This window comes from Taurulus bubalis (genome assembly GCF_910589615.1).
Source record: "Taurulus bubalis genome assembly, chromosome: 8".
Taxonomy (NCBI): Eukaryota; Metazoa; Chordata; class Actinopteri; order Perciformes; family Cottidae; genus Taurulus; species Taurulus bubalis.
This window is the reverse complement of record NC_136596.1, coordinates 23,236,389-23,255,002: the sequence shown is the minus strand read 5'-3', so window position 1 is coordinate 23,255,002 and position 18,614 is coordinate 23,236,389. Positions and strand designations below refer to the sequence as shown.

The 18,614-nt window shown below is 38.7% G+C and overlaps 1 protein-coding gene across 1 annotated transcript; it reads right to left on the bottom strand.

Annotated features, from left to right (window-relative positions):
• Nucleotides 1-2,766: 2,766 nt before the first annotated feature.
• LOC306740728 (uncharacterized protein) lies at nt 2,767-17,825 on the bottom strand (the record flags this gene model as incomplete). Its single annotated transcript, XM_079222958.1, has 8 exons — nt 2,767-4,183; nt 10,256-10,554; nt 11,575-11,705; nt 12,288-12,426; nt 12,526-12,771; nt 12,891-12,974; nt 13,960-14,015; nt 16,421-17,825. The coding sequence occupies 8 exons, from the start codon at nt 17,823-17,825 to the stop codon at nt 2,767-2,769; spliced, it is 3,777 nt and encodes a 1,258-aa protein (XP_079079084.1).
• Between the last annotated feature and the right edge of the window lie 789 nt (nt 17,826-18,614).

Sequence of the window (18,614 nt, the reverse complement as noted above, 5' to 3'; positions counted from 1 at the left end):
GGATGTTAAACTATATAAAAAAAAGGTACAATAAGAAATAAGAACATTTACTGGTACTTCCAGTATGATTTGTTGTGGGGTTTGTTTTTTTCCTTCTGTTATACTTTCTGTTTTCAATTTTAGAATTTTTGTTTCCACCCTAATTTATGTTGCCGACAATTACAGGTTCCCAACTGTTTTGCCTTGTGATCCTTGAGAAATCTCTGTGTAGTATTAATGTTGTTTTCTACTTTCCTCTTCTGTTAATCATCTCAAAGTTATCTTTCTCGGGGTAACCAACCACTTTGGGAGCCACTGAATCAGATGATTAGTGTTGTCTAACCGTGAACCTCATGGAAAATGAGGCTCGATCCAAATTCAACGCGGGCGACGGCTATTTCAGCACCTGTTGTGCAAACGTTGTCATACACGGTCAGTCTGGAGTTCCTGTGTACCTGATCAACTCCCAAAGGTAATGACTTCACTCAAGGAACAGATGGGTACCGGTGCAGAGGGGGAGGAGCATTTAGGATCGTCACCTCTGCAGGACAAAAGGACTCTTGTTCTCCCCTGTCAGCTAATGTTTAACTCATGGCAACTTTTATTTTCTCTTGGTGGTTTGGCATTATGTTATTGGATGACACACACACACACACACACACACACACACACACACACACACACACACACACACACACACACACACACACAGACACACACACAGAAGCAAACACATTGACACGCACACAAACACACACACACTGGGAAACTCCGTCACACAGGAGACGCTCTCTCCTGTGTGACGGAGTATCATGATAAGTGGGCGGAGTTTACGCAGCATCCAGTTTGCTGGTGTAATATTATAACTTCAAAACCGTGACTGAACATTTGTACCCTGTCAGGTAAGTAGCACCCCCTGCGCTCTCAGCTGTATTCTGTGAAAATTAAATGATTTTCTCTTTGAAGAGTGACATTAAACCATGGATGTGAGTTTACAAGTTCGTACCTCCATTCACCTTGGTCCTAAGTCAGATGTTTATTATACTAATGTGTAAGCGTACAGCTGCTCATATCTAAATCTTTGATTATTTAATGTTATATGTGTTAATACAGCCAAAGTGATGCTTTCAAGATATTTTATAGATTTTTTTTATCTGAAATGCACAAAAACAAAATGCTCCTAGAACATCAAATATAAAGCAGATGAACAGTAAATTAAATATATATATATATATATACACAGGACTGTCTCAGAAAATTAGAAGTTCTTTATTTTCTGTAATGCAATTAAAAAAACAAAAATACTTATATTATTTATTATTTATAATACTTATATACTTATAAGTGCTGAAACAATAATTATCAACATTATCTGGTTTCAGTTTTTCAAATGTCATGATTGCTCAAAATATTCTATTGCAATAATTATTATCTATAATTATTCATATTAGTTAAATAATTACATTAATAATAACATAATATCATTAAAAATGGTGTGTGTGTCTGTGTGTGTGTGTGAGAGAGGGTATATTTGGGGTCTGGTGAGTTTGTGGTCACTGAAACAACATAAAACAGAAAATTGTGAATAAAAACTGTTGTTGATTTATTTACACATCATACATCTTCATCCATCAGATTTACATTTATAAAGATATAGTTGATTTAATAAAAAAATACATTTTAAAATACAGTTAATTTTTCTTGATCACAAACATTGTTAGACATTGTTTATGTTACTGATCATGTAAACACTACAAATATCATCATAAACAATATGAAGAAGCTTTGAAAGAATTACAAACTGAATCAAAACTCATTTATATTTTTATGATCATACTGTTAACCTGGTTTTGGAATTGTTCATATTGTATGTTTTTTAGATTATTAAGTTTTATATTTACACTCTTCACACTTTGTATTAAAACTATTAAACATCAATTTCCCTCAGAATGAATAAAGTTGATCTTATCTTGAAATAAAACACAATTAAAACATTTCTTTACACAAAATAAAACAAGGAATCACAAACTAAAAAAATCATCAGAAGATTAAAATATATCATAAAACAATATACTGATCACCAGAATACTTCACAGCTTTAATCTTTAAAGCTTTTTATATGATGATGTCATTCAGTTAAAACTTTTGTGGATTTATTTTTGAATCATTTTTGTTCAACAACAGATCCTTAAAACTTATTTTCTTAATGTATTTCCAAAAAATGTATTTTAGATTAAAATAATATTTCATGTGTTCATGTTTTACAGTAAATTTCATGAAAACAATAAACAAAAATAAAAAAGTGTGTTTGCATTATTCATTAGAGACAATAAAGAAAAACAACTTCAATCATAAAAAGATAATTAATCAGAGTCATATAATGTGTTTTGATTCACTGAACCTCTGAGACTCTGAGTGTAAAGTGTGAAACACTGAAATTATAACATTTAAACTCAACATAAGATCCAAAAATTATATGAAAGAAAACTGATATCGGATGATGATCATAGTTAAAGAAACACAACTGTAAACAAAGTATTTGGTTCAGTGGATTCACTAAATGTGAGATTGAGTTCTGATGAAACACAAGATGCTGATTTAGTTATTATTGAATTATCATTTGTTTCTGTGTGAAAGTTTATGATCTGATGATGTGAAGCAGGTTGAGTGTTACATATATTTGTTTCTGTTATAACTGTTGGTTGTATTGATTATATCAATGAGATCTTGACACAGTGAAGTCAAAACAAACACAAACATGTCTGAACATCACAGAGAAATATCAGTTTAACAGATTTTGATCTCAGCAGTTTTAGCATCACCAGCCTCTCTAATACTGAACCATGGGAAGAGTTTCTCAGTGAAAGTGTCTTTGTGAGTGTAGATGTGAGTCATGTCTTCAGGGTCGTAGAAGGACACCTCCCCTCTGTCATAGTCCAGCTGGACTCTGATCCTCTGGAGACTCTTCTCCACTCTGACAGTCTTACCAGCTCCATCAGTGTACTTTCCACTGTGATGATATAAACACCAGACTCCATATTTTGGTGAAACAAATATATTTCCTTTCCTGTCAACTGACTCTTTAGCCAAACCTACATTCCAGACAGGATGGTCTCCCACCTCCACCTCCCAGCTGTGTTTCCCTGAGCTGAAGCCCTCAGATCCTGAAACATCTGCACAATGAGTGAATCTCTCTGGATTGTCAGGAAGCTGCTGCTTTGTGTCTCCATGTCTCACACTGGTCAGATCATCAGACAGATAGAGAAAGGGGTTTGTAGTGTTTGGGTCCAGAATGACAGGACTGAAGTGGACCTGGTCCTTCATCTTCTCCCAGACTCTGAAGGACAGGTTGCCCAGGTGTTTGGCCACATCTATCAGCGCTCCTGAGACCAGCTGTGGATCTGACAGTGAGCTCTGGACTCTGGCTCTGGTCTGAGTGGGTTTATAACTGCTGAGGAATGACACCTTGTGTTTCTGCAGGTCTTCTTCAACAGCAGAGATGCTGTCTGACAGAGAGGAGATCTGCTCCTGAATCATCTTCATCTCTCTGCTGATAGTCTTCCCCTTCTGCTCCTCTTCCTCCCTCAGAGCTGCCAGTCTGGACTCCTCTTCCTCTTTCAGGAACTGGTGCAGCTTGTTGAACTCTGCTCTGATCTGCCTCTCTGTGGACAACAGCTGCTTCTTGGAGTGTTGCATCACTTCATTGTATGTTTCCTCCACTTGTTTGTGTTTGTCCCTCTTGTCCTGCAGAGACTCCAAGTCAGATCTCAGCTGGTCCTTCAGGTCACTGACTGCTTGTTCTATAGGAACCACCTTGTGACTCTGGTGGAGAGAAAACTCACAGACAGGACACACAGCTTTCTGCTCGTCCTCACAGAACAGTTTAGTCTCTTCTCCATGTTTACTACACACCACCTCCACCTTCTTCTCTCCTTTCTCTGTCTCAGATGATCCAGTTTTCTGTCTCTCAGCAAAGGAGTCAGCCAGTTCCTTCAGTGCAAAATTAATACCTGGAAAGTCTTTTGAGGATTTTCTTTTACAAATGGGACAGTTTTTGTTTTCAGCTTGTTTCCAGAATAGTTTCAGGCAGCTTGAACAGAAGCTGTGGTTGCAGCTCAGAGACACAGGATCTCTGAAAGTCTCTGAACAAACGTTGCAGTTCAGGAAACTTTCAACAAGAACAATTTTCTCAGCCATTTCCTTTCTTTGCCAAATTGTTCTTCAAAATAAAAAGACTCACCAAACTCTACTTCCCTTCAGTTTGCTCCTCTCAGTCCTCCAGTTGGAACAATGCTGGACAGAGATCTCTCTCAGTGGAAAGGCGTCCTGTCTCCTTTCAACAATGTCAGACTTTGCTTTCAATTCCACCAACATCTTTCATTGGTTAATCATTAACTGTAATACATGCAGCGAAATGTTTTTATTACCAGCAGAGAGAACAGGACACGTTTCAAACTGTCCTTCATAACCTGGAAAACGTTCAAGTTAATTATTTAACCTCTGTTTCTCTCTGTGTGATGATCTGACCTGTTAGAGAAATAATCCTAAACACTGACAGGAAGCTGAAGATAGTTTCCTGACAAAATGTTGCTGCTGATGTTTCCTGAGTTACAATGAAACAATACTTTGTCACAGTGAAGACGAAGCAACAGTTGGAAACATCCATGATGAAAAGACACCGATGTTAAACTCTTTTAAGGTTAAACTTCTTAAAGACATTCAGCAGTTTGTTCAGAGCTGCTCCTCGTTGCTGATTACAGCTCTCACTATCTGTGGACTTTGTGACAGTAATGATAATGAAAGCAGTAATGGTATTGGCAATACTAATAGCAATGCAACTACTACTACTATTGATAATAGCAAGAGGCATCATCCTCTGTGTCTGCAGCCTGATGAGGCGGTTTGTTTACAGAGCACAGCTGTCATTCACATCTGCTAAGTCCAGGCTGCAAGGCTGAAGGCACTCGCCACGCTGTCCAGGACAAGCCGGGGCCCTGTGTGCGCCGATAGCGTCCTCAATTTCTGTCTTGATGGGTCCCAGAAAAATACTTTAATTCTGCTAAGAAATAGAAAGGGATCCTGCAAATGTAGTATCTATTCCTCGTCAGCCACAGCCGGTCCCAACACAAATTGGGCTGATAATGCTTTTAACACTCTACAACTAGCTTTATTAAACGCCAGGTCTTTGCCAGGAAAAACTAAAATGTGGTGAGTTCATAATAACAGTGCAGCTATTCTCATCCAGTCAAACCCTCCCACTTTTATGGGTGAGGATGAAGTGCGTGAGAAAGGAGGTGGAGTTGCCGTTTTGTTTCATGATTTCCTCCAATGAAAGCAGATATCGTGTACAAGCCATGTTCCTAAATATCTACGGGCCACCTGAATACTGTGCAACCTTTTCTGAACTGCTGTCTTTAATCCTCGTTGACTTTAACTGGGTAGTTCTTGCTGGCGATTTTAACATCCATGTTGAACACGCTTAGGACAGAGGCAATACTGGTGTGTTGTTGATGACGTTTCACTGACTCAGCATGTGACGGAGCCCACACACAATGAGGGACTCAACCAGGCCGACTTTTCTGTTTGCTTTCCTTTTACTAAATCATTTCTTACACTGCACTGTTTTATTCTTTTTCACAACTGTCTTCATCTATTTCCGCTTTTTTAAATTTTCTATTGTCTTGGCTCTTAAATGACAGTTTTTTAAATGTATTTACATGAATTTGTTTCTTTTGCACTTTGTCTTTTGTTTTTTGATGTTTTAAGTGAAGGGATTTGAATTGCCTTGATGCTGAAATGTGGGATATAAATAAACTTGCCTTGACTTTCTTAAGTTAAGAACTTTTCCATATGGTCACACAAATATAGTGTGGTTATGAGCCTAAAGGTTGACAACTACAAACAACACATGTACATACCTTTGTCACTATGTTTTCTTCTTTTTCAAAACTAAATACTATACCTGTTCTTACTTCAGGTTTGTAGCGTTTATCAGGCTTATGTCAGATCATAAAACTATAATCTAATTTATTTTCAGAGACAATCAGGTCATTATGATGCTTGAAGCAACCATTAAATATGACTTACTTCCCAGCACCTGTTATATACATTTATATGAATGTGTGTGATTTTTTTTTTTCCAACTATATTGTATGATAACGAGGGGCGTTTCCAGAGTGCTGGACATCGGCCCATTGGACAAAGACCACTTCCTGGAGGCGGTGAGGGAGGAGCTTAACGAGCCGTCCTGCAGGAGCTCTCCAGCTGCAGAGACCAGTCCTTGAAGCTTCTGGACCAAGTTCTGGATCCAGTTTGTCAGGAGACACAAGGGAGCTGCTCCTTAAAGGCCGACTCCTACGAGACGTCCCGGATCCAGCAGCACTCCATTCACGTGATCACACTGCTGCTAGTGTCGCTCATGATGACGTCATCATCTGCAGCTTAACAGTGACGTCATGGAGGTGCAAAGTGTTTGTGGGAGGACAGAAAACCTGGACCGACACAGATACTTACGTTGCCCTGTACGTCCTTTCTGTTGTGTATGTCTTGTTTTTTGTTTCACTACATAGAATTATAACTGATCATAAAATGCCACAAACAAGGAGAAGATTGTCGTGCTGAGGACTGAACATTTCAACAGGCTCACTGACACTAAACTAGTTTCACAGCATATTTTATTTCATGACTGTGCTCATTTCATCCAGGTGGACTAAAAAAAGATCACACTCTTAACCTGCACTTGTAAGAACCAAAGCTGATGTTATAGTTTGATTTGCGTATCCCATATTCTCCTATTCAAGTGGCCAAATGTTCTTGCAATGTATTTAGTAAATATTTCTAAAAGCACAAGATCAAACTCACTAATATGACTATTGGTTTTCAACACTGTGTCTCAGTTAATGTACAAATAATCATGAAATGTAATCTAAAGTATTTCAACCTGAATTAGTTTTAACTTTCTGGAGCAGTTTCGCTCTCATTTATTCAGTCAATCATTCATTCACTCTAATCAAAAGACTTTATCTCATCATGCATTATTTGTTTTTAATCTAGAACCCCACATAAATATTCAATCCGGTGTTTAGAATTCAAGTATTTGGCGAATAAATCAGTCTGATAAAGACAGTAGTGTTGAGGAGCTGTAAAGATAAGAAAGAAATAATGTCTTCAGCCTCAAACTGCTGGTCCCATCAGGTCCAGCGTGGTCCACATAGTCAGGTTTCAGTGTAAACCCTCCAGGCTCAACATCTGGAGGACTTTGTCCAGAGCTCTGCAGAGCATGGAGTCTTTGTTATGAGCTCGGGGACCTTGGTGGGGACTCTTCCTCAGGATGGGAAGAGATGGTGTTCTCAGGTTCATGTTCAGTGGTGATCTGTATCAAGAGAGTTTTGACGATGACGGTACGGCAGCACAAAATAAATGTTGGCCTCTTTAAGAGCTGAGGCTGAGCTGAGGCAGGAGGCTGCGGTCCATCAGGACCAAGAGCTCACGCCGCAAGACCAGTTTCTTTACAGCTGCAGTCGGGTTCATCACCAAAGCCCGGGACCCCACTGACTGACTGACTCTCACATCACCAGGACAGTTTCCTTCAACATCCTTGAACATCTTTTCTTTATTATAATAAACTTGCCACTTTTATTAAATAATATACACTTGTTTTAAAGTACTGTTATCTGTTTGTTGTTTACCATATTTATCTTTAAATTGTGTCTGATTATTGCACTGTGCTTATTGTTTTTATTAATTAAATTGTTTCATTCTATGTCTATGTTTATTGTTCTGCTCTTTTCACCTCGTCAAATTCCTTGTATGTGGAACGTACTTGGCCAAATAAATGATTCTGATTTGACTAAATTGGTGCTGATGAAGCAACAACAGCATCAAGAGCCACAGCAGGGATGGATTTCTGAGCCACTCTGGACAAACATGACGTCAGACCAACACAATGGGGTTTCTGTGAAGGATCTGTGGGAAAAGAAACATGTATGAGAAACTGCTAAGAGGTGATACTATTGATCAACCTGTGCAGCAACGAATAACGTGGACTTTGTCTCCATCTTGTGCCGTTTACAGGAAGTAAAACGTGTCCGTGCCATCACTTCCTGTTTACGTGCTGCACATTCTTGATTTACAACAGAAAACTAAAATTCTAATTGGAAAATTGCATCTCATTCTTAATTTTTTTTTAAAGGTAAAAAAACAGATAATAATAGATACGACATCATTGATCTTTTAGATCTTTTTTTTTATTGCAGTAAAAAGTTGAAGTACAAAACGATACAAAATGGTTATCAGGGAGAGCGGAGCTAAAAAATAGATTTTGTTTGTCATATTTGAGAAACAGATTCAGTCTTCAGGGATAGAGATACAATGACAGTAATATATAGATAAATATCATACGCTTTCTTTATGGCTATGTCTTTGGAAAGGCACCACAGAAAACAGGTGAAAAGACACTGGTGGGCCATGTGGTGGCCTCTGTAGTGGGACTCAGAGGCGCACTTCATCAAATGTGTGAGGCTGCCCCCACCTTGTAATCGTTAACGTCTGACACAGGACTGAACTGCAGCCGCCAGACAGCTCCGAAAAAGCACTGAAGACAAAACAACAAAACCTGATTTAAAAGAAGAAGAAAATAATGAACACTTGGGTTGATATTTAATTATTGCAGCAACAGTTTTACAAACATGCAGTTCATGTTCCTTCTGCTTATTCAAACTTTTTGACATTTTATATATAAATATTAGAGTAAAATAATAACTGGTGCAACCAGCTTCACCACACGGACCTCCAGGTCAATGAAGCTCTGGCACAAGTTCAGCCTGGAAGAATATTCTCTATTTCAGCCTGTAGTTTCTCTCTCAAACGTCCTGCAGTTCCCTCATCATTTTTAAATCTTTGGCTCCCCACCAAGTCTTGTGGGAAACCAGTTGGGCTACCCAGTGGGCAACTACCCTGTAGGCTGGTACATTCAACTGTAGGCGACGAGTGACTGAATCGCATCGTGTGAACAGATGAAAAACGGGACATGGACAAGATGGGCAGCAATTACTATATATTGTATTATTCTAAAACCAATTCTATGTCGTATTTTTTAAACCTTCACTCACCAAGTTGTATATAATAAAATATGTTATCTTTACAAAATATATGGGTTGATTAAACTTTATACAAAATATTTTTTTTAACATCCCTTCCTTCCATCACGCGTTCTTGTCATTGTTGTTCCTGCGATGCATAATATAGAAATATCCTTTTCTTTCAACGATTTGTTTCAAGTCAGCGAGCTTGAGAGAGAAAGATGTCGGAAACCAGCGAGAACAGCTGAGATGAAGCGCCTTTTTTTACGAGAAGAAACACGGCCAACTACCGAGTTGATTGTCAGACAAACAGTGGCGAAGTGCTTAAGAAAATACATGAACTTGAAAAATACATGAACTTGAAATATTGCATGACGTCAAGAGTGTAGAATCCTTCAGATTTTTGCTAAGCGGTGCGATCCAACTAAAAACTGCAGCGAAGACGATGAACTGGCTTTTCAGTGAAAATGGATTCAAAGGGTCAAACAGAGAACGTGAACGTTTGTTTGGAGCAGTTTACGGCACATTAGTGATCTTTCAAACATTCTCCCAGTCATGAGACGCTGGCAAAGCGCTAACACCTTGCCCGATAGGAAAATAAACACTTAAAAGTACAACGTTTAAATATGCTCATGCCAAATGGCTTTGCTGGTTGTCTCCTGTGTACAAAGGCCTGCTGTGCTTCTGGACTCCAGGGAACAGGAAGTCCGGGTCGCCTGCAAACACGATGACACCTCGTCTTCCTCGTGAAGACAAAATGTTTCCCTTCTGTTGGTCGTTCCCTGAAAGCGAATCGGCTCTCTGACCGCTTCTCGTGTCAGGAAGATGTCATCTGCACGAGGCACATGAACACTCGTGACCTCAGAGATCCATCGGGAGCGGCGACACGTCTTTGCTGTAGTTCCCTTTTCATAAAAAAACGTTACAAAATAAAAAGCTTGGAGCACAAGTCGTGAACTTTTCTAACCTCGTCTTGGCCGAACAAACGAGAGACGGATCGTGAGCCGCCTTTGACGTGAAGTCCTCTGGAAAGCCCCGAGCGAGTTCTTCGTGGCGACAGATGTGCAGACGGAAGCTTTGAACGCCTTTGGAGCAGCACGCCGCTGTCCAGCTGGCTTTAGTCGCTTCTCCAACGTCGGCCATCTTGAAGGAAACCAGCTCTCCGTCAGAGGGCCGAATCTCGGATGCTCCTGTACATCTGCAGCGACGTCACCTCCACATCCGCGACCTTGGCGTTCTGGGGCCGTCCCGTCGGGCTGTAGCCGGCCGATCGGCCCATGGGGCTGAAGCTGGTGGTGGTGCGACCCGCGTTGGCGAAACCCAAAGAGTGCGACAAGGCGGGACGCCGCAGGAAGCGGCCCGACGTCACCAGGTCCCCGTAGCCCTGCGCGTGCGAGAAGGCGTAGCCGGAGCGGCGGGAGCTGGTGCGGCGCATGCGGGGGTGGTGAGGTGGAGGAGGAGGTGTGGCTTTGGCCTGTCGCACCTTGAACATCACCTGAGAGTTTGGGCAGACAGTGACGTTATCAGTCATATTTACAATATTATTACTGTTATTATTATCGATATTACATCCACTGCTTGTATTATTATTATTATTATTATTATTATTAGTAGTAGTAGTAGTTGTTATATTCATATGGTTATTATCATTCTATTATATCCACTGATTCTATCATTATAATACTAATAATTATTAATATTATCAGTAGTAAGTTATTATTTGTAGTAGTAATAGTTATATTAATATTATTATATCCACTGCTTCTATAATTATTATCAGTAGTAGCTATATTGTTATTATTATTCTATTATATAAATTGCTGCTATTATTATTAGTAGTTATATTTATATTATTATTACCATTCTATTATATTCACTGTTAATATTATTAGTAGAAATAATCATATTTATACTATTATCACTGATACTATTACTTCCATTATTAATATTATTCTAATATACACACTATATATAAAAAGAATAATATGACTAATAATAATAATAACAGCAGTATTTATATTATTATTTCTATTGAATATTATTATAACATATATATTTGTATATATGTATATATATATGTATATGTATATGTATATATGTATATGTATAAATATGTATATATCATACATATTTTGACACTATTCTATTATTGCTCTTTGTTTTACTTGTATTTGGGGTTAATCCTGCTCTATGTTTTGGAACAACAGCTCCTATAATTTGGGGTTTTGAGGAACCAGAAGTATAACGTTGCCATGGAGTCATTGAGTTAGCTGTGGGCTGCAACTCCAGCGCATATTATTTCTTGCCTATTTTTCCATACATTTTGGCAAATTGGCAGCATTAAAAGTATGCAGAATGACCCATGAGCAGTCCTTGTTGCAGTGTACTCATGTCTGTACAGACAACTATCACTGCAGTACTTTGACACTGAAGACAAGTTAAACACAAGAAGATTCTCAGACAGGTGCAATAAAGAAAAAAACATCTTTCTCTCAGAGAGAAGTTCCATCGGCACCTTGTCGTTGATGGTGGGGCAGAGCTGAATAAACAGGAAGTGGTAGGTCACAACAGGAAGGACGCACAGGATGGAAGTGAGGAGGACCGTCAGCCAAATGTTGGGCTGGTTCAGAGAGTTTCGGGCTGTTCCTGCAAACACAAACAAGTTTGTATTTGTACGCTTTGTACGAGGTCTTCTCTTGACTTTTATAGTTTAACCTTCACCGTCACCACTGCAAACAAATAACTAACTGATGGACAAGATTAACAATAAATACAACTAAATATTATGTTGTGTCTTTGTAAAGGCAGTAGAATACAAAAGAGACACATATACACATATTTTCGATATAACTAGGTGGAGTTCACTCTTAGGGAAGAACTTCCTGAGCAAAAAGAAAAAGGAGATCACTTGGGTTGGATTTTGTTTGAACTTCTTCCATATAATTTCCAAAACAACATCTAAATATCGACGTCAACATCAAAAAGATATAATGTTTTTCTACAAAATCCCCCTTTTTTTAATTCATCAAAACAAGCAAAACTTCAATGTTCAAATGTGTCTCGACACAAAGTAAACTAAACAAAGTTTTAATTAACATAAGGGAATGGAAACAAGAGCAAAGGGAACCGACCGCCCCAAGAACAAAACCACAAGGATAGCTGTAAACACAGCGTTTAAAAACGTGGAAACGCAGACTTCCCGGCGGAGTGCACGAGGTCACCGCTCACCTATGAAGGAGAAGGCTGACGGCAGCATGAGGAACATGCCGTTACTGTACATGGTGAACGTGACCGCGAAGTACATGACCAGGCTGCCCAGCACGAAGAAAGTGTTCACCGCCGTCCAGTAAGACATCTCCAACCCCAGCTGCAGACGCGGAGACAAACACAAACAAATGTGTGTGATTCTTCTTTTAACAGATTCAAAATCTGACAAAAACAGAAGCAAGAAAAAGGTCCCTCGTACCTGAATGGTGACGGCAAACAGCAGACACGTCTGCGTGAGGAGGGCGAAGGACTGGTAGTCGGCGACGTCCTTCCCGTCGTCCCTCACGGTGTCCTGCACGGCGGCGTAGGGGATGAAGAAGAGCACCAGGGAGCTGTAGCAGCTGTGGAGCGCACACTTGAAGAAGGTCTTCTTGCTGAAGTACAAGTTGAGTTGACCGGGAACGTAGAGCTGGGGATGCTGGAAGCTCCACACGTCGTTCACATCCTGACCAGCAGGGGGAGACAACGGCATCAAGACGTCTGTGTGTGTTTACGCTTCCTGTTCTGTGAGCCCTGCTCCTCGGCTCAAAGGAGGTCACGTAAAGGTTACAGTCGATGACTTACCTGATCAAACAGACTCATTCCCAGGACAGGAAGTGCCGTGTACACCAGATTGTAGAGCGTTATGAACCACTCGTCATACACCGTCTGAAACGCAAAGTCAAGAGTATTTTAAGAACTTCTGCTGCAAAGTCACAAATGACAGTTGCGAAAAAAGTACTCAGATATTTTACTGAGCTATAAGTACCAGTACAACAATATAAACATATTCCTTACAAAAAAGTCCAGCATTTCAAATCTCAGTGAAAAGATAAATACATTTTTCCACTTCCACTCCAATCTTTTCTTCTTTTTTATCTCTTTTTATGCAATACATATTATTAAAAATTTAATTTTACATTACACATTGTACTTTTTAAACTACTTCATATACAGTTAGGTAGATAATGTAGGTAAAAGGTCTTATGGGGTCATGAGATGATTAACAGGAGAGGAAAGAAGAACCACAATAAACTAGATATACATTTTTTGCCGTTATTAGTTTCTATATCAGATCATTTAACCTCTCTGAGCTAAAAAAGTTATTTAAATTACACCATCGGAGAAGTTTAGGCGGGAATAAGTAACTCCAGTTGCCATATGAATATAGTGGAATTAAAAAGTACAATATTGATCTCTGTGGAAGTATAAAGTTGAAGAAAATAGAAGTACAAGTACCACACAGTGGTTATGGGCTTCCATAACTAAAGAGCGATAGAAGCTTTGCTCAGAACAGAAGCTCCCAAACTTTTCTGTCCAGTGACGGATGTTAAACTATATAAAAAAAAGGTACAATAAGAAATAAGAACATTTACTGGTACTTCCAGTATGATTTGTTGTGGGGTTTGTTTTTTTCCTTCTGTTATACTTTCTGTTTTCAATTTTAGAATTTTTGTTTCCACCCTAATTTATGTTGCCGACAATTACAGGTTCCCAAATGTTTTGCCTTGTGATCCTTGAGAAATCTCTGTGTAGTATTAATGTTGTTTTCTACTTTCCTCTTCTGTTAATCATCTCAAAGTTATCTTTCTCGGGGTAACCAACCACTTTGGGAGCCACTGAATCAGATGATTATTGTTGTCTAACCGTGAACCTCATGGAAAATGAGGCTCGATCCAAATTCAACGCGGGCGACGGCTATTTCAGCACCTGTTGTGCAAACGTTGTCATACACGGTCAGTCTGGAGTTCCTGTGTACCTGATCAACTCCCAAAGGTAATGACTTCACTCAAGGAACAGATGGGTACCGGTGCAGAGGGGGAGGAGCATTTAGGATCGTCACCTCTGCAGGACAAAAGGACTCTTGTTCTCCCCAGTCAGCTAATGTTTAACTCATGGCAACTTTTATTTTCTCTTGGTGGTTTGGCATTATGTTATTGGATGACACACACACACACACACACACACACACACACACACACACACACACACACACACACACACACACACACACACATACAGACACACACACAGAAGCAAACACATTGACACGCACACAAACACACACACACTGGGAAACTCCGTCACACAGGAGACGCTCTCTCCTGTGTGACGGAGTATCATGATAAGTGGGCGGAGTTTACCCAGCATCCAGTTTGCTGGTGTAATATTATAACTTCGAATCCGTGACTGAACATTTGTACCCTGTCAGGTAAGTAGCACCCCCTGCGCTCTTAGCTGTATTCTGTGAAAATTAAATGATTTTCTCTTTCAAGAGTGACATTAAACCATGGATGTGAGTTTACAAGTTCGTACCTCCATTCACCTTGGTCCTAAGTCAGATGTTTATTATACTAATGTGTAAGCGTACAGCTGCTCATATCTAAATGTTTGACTATTTAATGTTATATGTATTAATACAGCCAAAGTGATGCTTTCAAGATATTTTATAGATTTTTTTTATCTGAAATGCACAAAAACAAAATGCTCCTAGAACATCAAATATAAAGCAGATGAACAGTAAATTAAATATATATATATATATATATATATATATATATATATATACAGGCCTGTCTCAGAAAATTAGAAGTTCTTTATTTTCTGTAATGCAATTAAAAAAACAAAAATACTTATATTATTTATTATTTATAATACTTATACACTTATAAGTGCTGAAACAATAATTATCAACATTATCTGGTTTCAGTTTTTCAAATGTCATGATTGCTCAAAATATTCTATTGCAATAATTATTATCTATAATTATTTATATTAGTTAAATAATTACATTAATAATAACATAATATCATTAAAAATGGTGTGTGTGTCTGTGTGTGTGTGAGAGGGTATATTTGGGGTCTGGTGAGTTTGTGGTCACTGAAACAACATGAAACAGAAAATTGTGAATAAAAACTGTTGTTGATTTATTTACACATCATACATCTTCATCCATCAGATTTACATTTATAAAGATATAGTTGATTTAATAAAAAAATACATTTTAAAATAAAGTTAATTTTTCTTGATCACAAACATTGTTAGACATTGTTTATGTTACTGATCATTTAAAAACTACAAATATCATCATAAACAATATGAAGAAGCTTTGAAAGAATTACAAACTGAATCAAAACACATTTATATTTTTATGATCATACTGTGAACCTGATTTTGGAATTGTATATAATGTATGTATTTTAGATTCTTAGACTTTATATTTACACTCTTCACACTTTGTATTAAAACTATTAAACATCAATTTCCCTCAGAATGAATAAAGTTGAACTTATCTTGAAATAAAACACAATCAAAACATTTCTTTACACAAAATAAAACAAGGAATCCCAAACTAAAAAAATCATCAGAAGATTAAAATATATCATAAAACAATATGCTGATCACCAGAATACTTCACAGCTTTTATCTTTAAAGCTTTTTATATGATGATGTCATTCAGTTAAAACCTTTGTGGATTTATTTTTGAATCATTTTTGTTCAACAACAGATCCTTAAAACTTATTTTCTTAATGTATTTCCAAAAAATGTATTTTAGATTAAAATAATATTTCATGTGTTCATGTTTTACAGTAAATTTCATGAAAACAATAAACAAAAATAAAAAAGTGTGTTTGCATTATTCATTAGAGACAATAAAGAAAAACAACTTCAATCATAAAAAGATAATTAATCAGAGTCATATAATGTGTTTTGATTCACTGAACCTCTGAGACTCTGAGTGTAAAGTGTGAAACACTGAAATTATAACATTTAAACTCAACATAAGATCCAAAAATTATATGAAAGAAAACTGATATCGGATGATGATCAAAGTTAAAGAAACACATCTGGAAACAAAGTATTTGGTTCAGTGGATTCACTAAATGTGAGATTGAGTTCTGATGAAACACAAGATGCTGATTGAGTTATTATTGAATAATCATTTGTTTCTGTGTGAAAGTTTATGATCTGATGATGTGAAGCAGTTTGAGTGTTACATATATTTGTTTCTGTTATAACTGTTGGTTGTATTGATTATATCAATGAGATCTTGACACAGTGAAGTCAAACAAACACAAACATGTCTGAACATCACAGAGAAATATCAGTTTAACAGATTTTGATCTCAGCAGTTTTAGCATCACCAGCCTTTCCAATACTGAAATATGGGAAGAGTTTCTCAGTGAAAGTGTCTTTGTGAGTGTAGATGTGAGTCATGTCTTCAGGGTCGTAGAAGGACACCTTCCCTCTGCCATAGTCCAGCTGGACTCTGATCCTCTGGAGACTCTTCTTCCCTCTGACAGTCTTACCAGCTACATTAGTGTATTTTCCACTGTGATGAATTAAACACCAGACTCCATATTCTGGTGAAGCAAATATCTTTCCCTTCCTGTCAACTGACTCTTTAGCCAAACCTACAGTCCAGCCAGGATGGTCTCCCACCTCCACCTCCCAGCTGTGTTTCCCTGAGCTGAAGCCCTCAGATCCCAGAACAGTGGCACACTTAGTGTTTCTCTCTGGATTGTCAGGAAGCTGCTGCTTTGTGTCTCCATGTCTCACACTGGTCAGATCATCAGACAGATAGAGACTGTAGGCTGCAGTGTTTGGGTCCAGAATGACAGGACTGAAGTGGACCTGGTCCTTCATCTTCTCCCAGACTCTGAAGGACAGGTTGCCCAGGTGTTTGGCCACATCTATCAGCGCTCCTGAGACCAGCTGTGGATCTGACAGTGAGCTCTGGACTCTGGCTCTGGTCTGAGTGGGTTTATAACTGCTGAGGAATGACACCTTGTGTTTCTGCAGGTCTTCTTCAACAGCAGAGATGCTGTCTGACAGAGAGGAGATCTGCTCCTGAATCATCTTCATCTCTCTGCTGATAGTCTTCCCCTTCTGCTCCTCTTCCTCCCTCAGAGCTGCCAGTCTGGACTCCTCTTCCTCTTTCAGGAACTGGTGCAGCTTGTTGAACTCTGCTCTGATCTGCCTCTCTGTGGACAACAGCTGCTTCTTGGAGTGTTGCGTCACTTCATTGTATGTTTCCTCCACTTGTTTGTGTTTGTCCCTCTTGTCCTGCAGAGACTCCAAGTCAGATCTCAGCTGGTCCTTCAGGTCACTGACTGCTTGTTCTATAGGAACCACCTTGTGACTCTGGTGGAGAGAAAACTCACAGACAGGACACACAACTCTCTCTTCATCCTCACAGAACAGTTGAGTCTCTTCTCCATGTTTACTACACACCACCTCCACCTTCTTCTCTCCTTTCTCTGTCTCAGATGATCCAGTTTTCTGTCTCTCAGCAAAGGAGTCAGACAGTTCCTTCAGTGCAAAATTAATATCTAGAAAGTCTTTTGAGGATTTTCTTCTACAAATGGGACAGTTTTTGTTTTCAGCTTGTTTCCAGAATAGTTTCAGGCAGCTTGAACAGAAGCTGTGGTTGCAGCTCAGAGACACAGGATCTCTGAAAGTCTCTGAACAAACGTTGCAGTTCAGGAAACTTTCAAAAAGAACTATTTTCTCAGCCATTTCCTTTCTTTGCCAAATTGTTCTTCAAAATAAAAAGACTCACCAAACTCTACTTCCCTTCAGTTTGCTCCTCTCAGTCCTCCAGTTGGAACAATGTTGGACAGAGATCTCTCTCAGTGGAAAGGCGTCCTGTCTCCTTTCAACAATGTCAGACTTTGCTTTCAATTCCACCAACATCTTTCATTGGTTAATCATTAACTGTAATACATGCAGCGATATGTTTTTATTACCAGCAGAGAGAACAGGACACGTTTCAAACTGTCCTTCATAACCTGGAAAACGTTCAAGTTAATTATTTAACCTCTGTTTCTCTCTGTGTGATGATCTGACCTGTTAGAGAAATAATCCTAAACACTGACAGAAAGCTGAAGATAGTTTCCTGACAAAATGTTGCTGCTGATGTTTCCTGAGTTACAATGAAACAATACTTTGTCACAGTGAAGACGAAGCAACAGTTGGAAACATCCATGATGAAAAGACACCGATGTTAAACTCTTTTAAGGTTAAACTTCTTAAAGACATTCAGCAGTTTGTTCAGAGCTGCTCCTCGTTGCTGATTACAGCTCTCACTATCTGTGGACTTTGTGACAGTAATGATAATGAAAGCAGTAATGGTATTGGCAATACTAATAGCAATGCAACTACTACTACTATTGATAATAGCAAGAGGCATCATCCTCTGTGTCTGCAGCCTGATGAGGCGGTTTGTTTACAGAGCACAGCTGTCATTCACATCTGCTAAGTCCAGGCTGCAAGGCTGAAGGCACTCGCCACGCTGTCCAGGACAAG